The sequence below is a fragment of the Oncorhynchus tshawytscha genome, linkage group LG04, assembly GCF_018296145.1.
Source record: "Oncorhynchus tshawytscha isolate Ot180627B linkage group LG04, Otsh_v2.0, whole genome shotgun sequence".
In the NCBI taxonomy this organism is placed as follows: domain Eukaryota; kingdom Metazoa; phylum Chordata; class Actinopteri; order Salmoniformes; family Salmonidae; genus Oncorhynchus; species Oncorhynchus tshawytscha.
The window spans coordinates 65,329,590-65,338,087 of record NC_056432.1 but is presented as its reverse complement, the minus strand read 5'-3'; the positions used below and the strand labels follow the sequence as shown (position 1 = coordinate 65,338,087).

Below are 8,498 nucleotides of genomic sequence, written 5' to 3'. Positions count from 1 at the left end.
TACTGTACTCTATCATCTACTGCATCTTTATGTAATACATGTATCACTAGCCACTTTAAACTATGCCACTGTTTACATACCCTACATTACTCATCTCATATGTATATACTGTACTCGATACCATCTACTGCATCTTGCCTATGCCGTTCTGTACCGTCACTCATTCATATATCTTTATGTACATATTCTTTATCCCTTTACACTTGTGTGTATAAGGTAGTAGTTGTGGAATTGTTAGGTTAGATTACTTGTTGGTTATTACTGCATTGTCGGAACTAGAAGCACAAGCATTTCGCTACACTCACATTAACATCTGCTAACCATGTGTATGTGACAAATATCATTTGATTTGTGTCTAATAAAAATCTATGATTTACATAGTAAAACCATGTCCTACACTAGTCCAGTGGTTCCCAACCAGGGGTACTCCGGCCAGAGCAAAATTCAGTTGGTGGTACAGTAACTTAAAAAGGTTGGGAATCACTGCCTTAGTCCAACGGTATCAGTTCAGTTACTTACATTTAGTTTGACAATATTATTTTTTAGAAAGAACTACAAAATAAGCCCAGTTATTTCAATTATAGATATTTATTAATTGTTCAGAGAAAACCTATGCTCCATATTATTTTGCTCTAACCCAAACATGGTGTCAGAGCAGATTAATCTTCATGAGTAGACAGCAGAAAGGTGATTTTACCTGCACAATCTGTCTTGTTACAATCAGAAAAGACACACAGATAAAATGTTTGAAGGCTGATCATTAGAGCAAAACACTGGTTAGATAGATAGATAGATAGATAGAATAAGATAAGATAACCTCTTGGTTCTGAAAAGGAGGGGATAGGAGTCGCCCAGTGACCCAAATAACACTTGTGAAATGCCTTTTCTTGTGGAAATACAAGAGCACCAATCATAGGACAGTCTATCCTTTCAAAGCTGCAATTTGTAACTTTTTGGACCAAATTCACATAGAAATGTTTAGTTATAGAGCAGTCATTGAAAACAAGTCTAAGAAACAGTAGATCTGTTCTGTGTCCTGCTTACCAAAGTTTCATTTTTGCAACTTACTTTGTTTGGTACACCAGCTGAAAATACAACACTTTAGGTTATTTAAGATACATTTCACAGCGTTTTAGATGGTACAATGATTCTCTACACATTACTTGTTTTGTCAAACTTAAATTAGGTTAACTATTAGAATTTTAGCAACCAGGAAATGGCAGAGCGATTTCTATATAATGCACCTTCAAAACCTCATAAACCAAGTGCTTGGGGGGGGTTAGAGGGACATTCAGTAGGCATTTAAGACTGGCTGCTCACTCATCAACACTTAGCAAAAACGCAATAGACCCTGCTCTTCGTGCAAAAAGCACAAAACTTGGACAGCAATATAATTATTTATATTGAATATGGGAAGACAAGATAATGCAAGAGAGGGGCTGAGTGAAAGGACAGAATGATCATACATTGTCCATTTCTAAAGCATATTAAAACATCAATTACCGTATCTCATCTAAAGGTAGTGGCAGACAATCTTATAAATAATTGTTATCTGGAAATGGCAGAGTTTTCTGCTACAATACTGGTGTTGAGGAAAAGTTGAACTTTCACATCCTACATAAAATATGCAATGACACAAGAGTTCACAGTTCATACACACAACAGAACCTAAGTGTTGGTAAACTCATCTGTAGCCTGACAGCAATTTGGACCACAGCAGCCAGAGCAGGTTTAAAAGAGAATATAAACCTGTCATTATTAAGCCATTTATTAAGTTAATTAATATTAAACTTTGACATACAATAAATAGGCGTAGAAGACAGACATCAGACCTTTTGTCAAATGTAGGGCAGATCATTGGACCATCACTAAACAACCTTTGACATGGTGGCCTCGTTGTTGAGGTCAAAGTTGAACCATTTACAGTCTTAAAGAATGTCCAGCTCCTCTGTAAGGGGTGGGTGGAGTGGGCATTATTATTTTGTTAAGGATTGTGTCCAGCGCCACCGTGCCCCACTGTTTCTCCCAGCATTCTCCTTTTTACTTAGTGACAGCGTGGATTCCATGTGCTAGGTATCCCACGTTACCGGAGGTGACACCTGCCATGGAGATTCTACCATCTTTGGTCATGTATACTGAAAACTCCTTAGTCAGACGCTCAACCTGGGGTAGACACACACAAACACCTGGAGTCAACGCAATTTATCATTATACTAGAACTTAATTCCAACTGATGAATATGACCAACATGAATACAATAAATGTCATAAGGTACCGGTGTGGATATAAAGACTGGGTGTGGTCGTTTGTGTGTACCTGTTCAGGCTTGAGGCCTGTGAAGCAGAACATGCCTATTTGGTCGATGACATGCTGCCAGTTGTGAGTGGAGCCCTCACTCTTCAGGTTGGCTGCCAGCTGCTCCCTCATCTTGATGATGCGGTTGGCCATGCCGTGGACCTCCCCCAACCTGTGTAGAGAGAGGTTAATCAGGGGGGGGTTGATGAGGAAACAGAATGGAAGTTGTGTGTAGAGACAGGAGACCATTCCAAAGAGAACTCCGATACCTTCCTAGGCAGTCAGCTAGATTAGGCAGTCAGCTAGATTATAAAATCACAGCATCAGTAAAATGGGCAAACATTTGTGTGCGTGTGTGTGTATATATATATATACACTTACCATATTTTATAAAGGTCTGGTGTGTTGAGAATAGTGGCAGCGATTCTGGCTCCATTCATTGGAGGGTTGGAGTAGATTGGCCGGATCAGAATCTTCAGCTGAGACTCCACCCTCTTAACTTCCTCGGCATCGTTACACACCACAGTGAACCCTCCCACTCGCTCACCTGTCAAAACACATGGGTAAGATACCATACCGGTGGGAGTTTTTTTTTTTTTTTACCCTTCTACTATGTCAATACCATAGTCTGTGTGAGATTTTGTGTGTATGTATGCATATATATATATATATATATCAAAATAATGAGACCGACCGTAGAGGCCCATGTTCTTAGCGAACGACTGCGACAGGACAATGTTGTGGCCCTGCTCGATGAAGTGACGAACAGCCCAGGCATCACGATCAATATCTCCACTGGCAAAGCCCTGGTAGGCCATGTCAAAGAACACCAACAGGTCCCTTTTCTGAAGGAACAGCAGAGCAGTTATTATTAGGACCGTGTGTGTAAATAGTTGTCTGGCACAGTAAAGATGTCAGTCTTCACACAAAACACCTGTAGGCACTGGGCAGTTAAGCTCTTCAGCAGTAGAGTCCCAATAGTGACAGAGACTTTAGCCAGTTAGGGCCTTTACAGAGAAATCACCATTGAGGTATTTCATATCTATGGTAAGCACACTCACCTTCACCAGGTCAGCGATCTCCTTCCACTGCTCAGGCTTGGGGTCCACACCAGTGGGGTTATGGGCACAGGCATGCAGCATGATCACACTCTTCTCTGGCATTTTCTGTATCAGAGGGAAAATAGTGTTACACTAACATTCAAATCAGAGTCATGACAGAAATAGACCCCCACACCTTAAAAAGTCAACATAACAATATAAAAACAGATCACAAGACGTGGTAATGGTCCTCCATGTCAGTGTGGAATCATACAACCCCCCCCCTTCCCATCCCTCTCTCACAGAGATGTCGTCGAGCGCCCCGTTGAAGTCGAAGCCGCAGGTAGAGGGGTCGTAGTAGCGGTAGGCTTTCAGCTGCATGCCAGCATCTCTGAAGATGGGTGTGTGGTTCCCCCAGGAGGGCTTGGGCAGGTACACGTCACGGGACGCACTGTGGAAACGAGACTAGAGAAAAATATAAGGAATTAACTGACTGACACCATACACACTCCGCAGTACTACCGGTATGAAGAAATTATTGTTTCAGAACACAATCATTTGTAATGCATATATATTATAGAGAAAGCACTCGTTTCAGGCATGTATAGGCTGGTGCACTGTTCTAGGGGGCTAAGGTCCCAAATGCAACCGTAGCAGTGTAGGTGCATTCATTCTCTTCCTGTTTAGCTGCTAAAAGAGGTGGGTCTTTACCAGGAAGTTGGCTCCGATGCACAGTGAGCCGGTTCCTGAGATGGTCTGGACAGTGATGTTCTGAAGAGAGGAGAGAGATGTTAATAGCATTTCTATCGTTCACTGAACACACCGACAGCAAATGTGCTTCCAAGCTACCACCCACACATCCACTCACCCTGCCACTCTTGAGGACCTCGCTGTCAGCCCCCAGGGCTAGCAGAGCGCAGGACTTGGTGAAGTCCCCCAGACCACCGATGGCCAGATACTCCTTATCCAACTGCTTGGAAGAAATCAGAGCCTCTGCCTAGAGAGGGTCAGGGATGATGGTAGAGAAATAGTGAGTGGGAGGGGAAGTAGAAAGGTTTTTAATGATGACATTTTCTCAGCATCCACTTCATGACTGATCCAAAGCCCTGCCAAATCAGAGCTAATAGCGTAACACACACAGCTGGGGTTTAGCAGGGCTGTATGAGCGGAGCTCAGAACGACTATGCAGAAATAATGTTGATGTCTAACACATGGGTCTGCTGGAGCCTGCACCTCAAACTTACATACAAAAAGTATGCGCAAACACATCCACACAGTAATAGAGATTCAATATAGGTATACATCATATGAGTTAAGCTCAGGATGATCGTGCAGAAATTAGAGGTTGACCGATTAATCGGAATGGCCGATTTCAAGTTTTCATAACAATCTGAATTTTTTTTCCCCCACACTTTTATTTAACTAGGCAAGTCGGTTAAGAACACATTCTTATTTTCAATGATGGCCTAGGAACGTTGGGTTAACTGCCTTGTTCAGGGGCAGAATGACAGATTTTTACCTTGTCAGCTCGGGGATTCAATCTTGCTACCTTACAGTTAACTAGTCCAATGCTCTAACTACCTGCCTTTACATTGCACTCCATGAGGAGCCTGCCTGTTATGCGAATGCAGTAAGAAGCCAAGGTAAGTTACTAGCTAGCATTAAACTTATCTTGTAAAAAACAATCAATCATAAATCACCAGTTAAACTAGTAATAGCATCAACCATGTGTAGTTATCTAGCGTGTCCTGTGTTGCATATAATCGATGCAAAGCGCATTCGCAAAAAAGGACTGTCATTGCTCCAACGTGTACCTAACCATAAACATCAATGCCTTTCTTAAAATCAATACACAAGTATATATTTTTAAACCTGCATATTTAGTTAAAATTGCCTGCTAACATGAATTTCTTTTAACTAGAGAAATTGTGTCACTTCTCTTGCAACAGTCAGGGTATATGCAGCAGTTTGGGCCACATGGCTCGTTGTAAAATTCTGGCAAATTATTTCACGTAACTATGACATAACATTGAAGGTTGTACAATGTAACAGCATTATTTAGACTTATGGATGCCACCCGTTAGATAAAATACGTAACGGTTCCGCATTTCACTGAAAGAATAAACGTTTTGTTTTCGAAATGATAGTTTCCGGATTCGACCATATTAAGGACCAAAGGCTTGTATTTCTGTGTGTTATTATGTTATAATTAAGTCTATGATTTGATATTCGATAGAGTATTCTGACTGAGCGGTGGTAAGCAGCAGCAGACTCGTAAGCATTCATTCAAACAGCACTTTAGTGCGTTTTGCCAGCAGCTCTTTGCAATGCTTCAAGCATCAGAAACACAGAAACACACAGGCCTGCAACTCCACAAAAGCTTGTATAGTGAGAATCAGCTCAAAACATGAAACCACCTTCTTCATGCTTCTACGTGTTTGTTAACTGATCCGGTTCTTACATAAAAGGGCTAGTAGCCGTGTGACTGGATTAGCCTTTCCCCAATGCTGAGCCCGGGATTACAAAACAATAAGAGCCGGCGTAGCTACTCACCTTTCCTCTGAGGAGTGAGCCTCAATATGAATGGCTGAGTGATACTGGGGATAGTTATCTTGTCCCTGTGTGTGTGAAAGCCTGGGTAGTTACACTGGTTGTCATGGTATTCCTACCTTGCGGACACAATCGAGCACAAAGGGTTTGCCGTGGTCGTCCCTGTAGGCCCCCACCCCCAGGTTCATCTTCTTCGGACTGGTGTCCCTCTTGAAGGCCTCCGACACCCCCAGGATGGGGTCAGGGGGGCCCATCTGCACTCCACCCCACCATGAACTGCAACAGATGGGAGGGGGAGAAACAAACAGAAGCAGCTTAATTTATAATTTTGCACACTTGTGTTCTTATTTGTTTCATAGTGGACAAGTTTATTTTTCTAATCACTCAGTGTAGGCTTATATTTCTCCAAGAAACTGGACTTAAAATAAAAGACTAAAACACAACGGTAAACAGTTCTATATTCTGCTCAAGAAACAGTTGCTCTCATCCAACCAGAGGAGAGTAGCACCAACCACCCACAGTAGACCAACACTCTGGACTATGACCTGGTGAATGCCTGGTCTTCCCCCAGTCCCTGCACAGCGAAAAGCCACACACACACACACACACTACAAAATCACCACTACACACAGCTGAAGTCTGTCGAGGTGAAGGGCCCGGGTTGGATGGCATTAGGGGGGAGTCAATAAAAGGGAGGAGATGTACTGCACTAAATACATGAAAATCTCTCTCCATCGCCACTACACTACTAGAATGACAGCTCTAAAGGGCAGGGGGAGGGTGGTTGAAACAAAGGCAACGATTGGTTCTTTGAAATTCAGAACACATTCATTCATCATATCTTTGGATCTGGTCATTACAGCCTGGTCTTCCTTTCAGACTGACCCCACCAAGCTGATTATCCATCCAATACTTTACACTTCCCTTTCCACAGCCACACACACACGAAGGTCAGGCACTGCAAACATATGCTCTCACACACGAAACGATTCTCTCCCCTTGTATGGAATGTGTCTTATGAGGAGGAAAGAACAGAAAATTAGCAGGGGCCCAGTTCAGGAACTAATAGAATTACACACACACACACACACACACACACACACCACACACACACACACACACGACCTTGCCCCTGACCTCATCCACATGACCTCTGAAAGAGGGGCAAGCAGGGCCTCTAATCTTACACATTCCTCTCACGACTGTACTGGAGGCTATAGGCCTGCTGGGGCTGAACTAGAGATCCATTTAGAACATTGCATGGAAAAAAATGTAAGTTCACTGCAAGACTCCCAACAGAGAATCACATGTGTTTTAGACAGCCTACATTTCTATTGGAGCCTTCTGTAATAATGAACTCACTAAAACTGTGTTGTGTCTGATGCTACTCACCAGTGCGCACTGGTACAGTAGTATGTTTTGTTGAGAATAATGTAACTCGGCGCACGGTCTTCTAACAAAACTCGACAGTGATGCAGAGTGTATTTGGTGATGCTTTTCGAACACAGCCTGTTTTCCAGATATGTGAAGCGGTATCTTATAAGTGATTAACAGAGTTTGCCCTCCAAAAGGAGAGAGAAAGGACACCGGTTACTGTCGTCACATCTCAGAAACCGGGACATCCCGTGGCCAATCAACGACCAGGGGCCTGCACACGATAACCAATGATCACGCTAGAATTACGGTATGCGAGGGAGATCAAACCGAGAAAATATGTCGAAAATCAAAAGGCTAAAAGCCACTGCGACCCTAAAATATAAAAAATAATGTAATAATTTTCCTTTCACGGGAATGATCAACATACAGATTGTCTGCCACTGAAATCTGAATAATATTTTTACAGAGCCACCAAATAACAGTATCAGTATCCATAGTTGGAAAGTAACCTTGCGAAGTTCGACTGTCAGTGAACTGGTTGAGCCTTGAAGTCTACAAAGTATGACTTGACTAAACCCAAAGATATGAACGAGAAATTTCAGTCACGACAGGCGGCGGATGGATGAATGCGAGTTTCAGTCAGTTAGCAAATGTAATTTAAATATTAGGTAGATAGCAAAACTACGGTGAAAGACGTAAGTGCATGACCGCTTCCGACCCCATTCAGTAAACTTGAAGTTAGGCCACTTGAGTCATTGCGGCATGGCTAGCTAGCTAACTAAGTGCTGCTAGCTATTCATTCAATGGAAAACTACCAAAGTAACTACCAAAGTAGCTACATGTCAGACATGACAGTGCAGATATTGCATGTCTGGTATTACCTGTTACGTGTAGACAAAACTCCCAGGGACGGGGAGAAAGTCCCAATACTGGAGATCACCTTGCCGGACTTCAACAGAGACATGGTTGAGTCGAGGCGCAGAATGGCAGAAAAAGCAAAGAGTGAGCATATGAATCCGAGGGATAACAGGCACACAAGCTTCTTTCTTCTTCGATGAGGTTTAACTGCGGTTGGCGTCGGATAAATGTTGTATTACCGCCACCTACTAGACTGGAGTATAACTCCTTTATCCTTCAAAAATATATGTATACACTGCTCAAACAAATAAAGGGAACACTAAAATAACACATCCTAGATCTGAATGAATTAAATATTCTTATTAAATACTTTTTTCT

The 8,498-nt window shown here is 42.5% G+C and overlaps 1 protein-coding gene across 1 annotated transcript; it reads right to left on the bottom strand.

Moving 5' to 3' along the window:
- Positions 1-569: 569 nt before the first annotated feature.
- On the bottom strand, positions 570-8,325 carry LOC112263739 (aspartate aminotransferase, mitochondrial). Its single transcript, XM_024440289.2, has 10 exons — positions 8,144-8,325; positions 6,005-6,161; positions 4,204-4,332; positions 4,047-4,106; positions 3,639-3,800; positions 3,357-3,461; positions 2,990-3,140; positions 2,677-2,842; positions 2,317-2,467; positions 570-2,163 (listed from the first exon to the last, which is right to left on the bottom strand). The coding sequence occupies exons 1-10, from the start codon at positions 8,224-8,226 to the stop codon at positions 2,041-2,043; spliced, it is 1,287 nt and encodes a 428-aa protein (XP_024296057.2). The 5' UTR covers positions 8,227-8,325; the 3' UTR covers positions 570-2,040.
- Between the last annotated feature and the right edge of the window lie 173 nt (positions 8,326-8,498).

Bases quoted from the DNA above. Each gene is read 5' to 3' on its own strand.
- LOC112263739 (XM_024440289.2), bottom strand. From the start codon at position 8,226: ATGTCTCTGTTGAAGTCCGGCAAGGTGATCTCCAGTATTGGGACTTTC. The intron at 2,468-2,676 runs GTAAGTGTATAT...CTCTCTACACAG, and splicing joins CCAGACCTTTATAAAATATG to GTTGGGGGAGGTCCACGGCA. The intron at 2,164-2,316 runs GTACACACAAAC...TGTCTACCCCAG, and splicing joins CAGGCCTCAAGCCTGAACAG to GTTGAGCGTCTGACTAAGGA.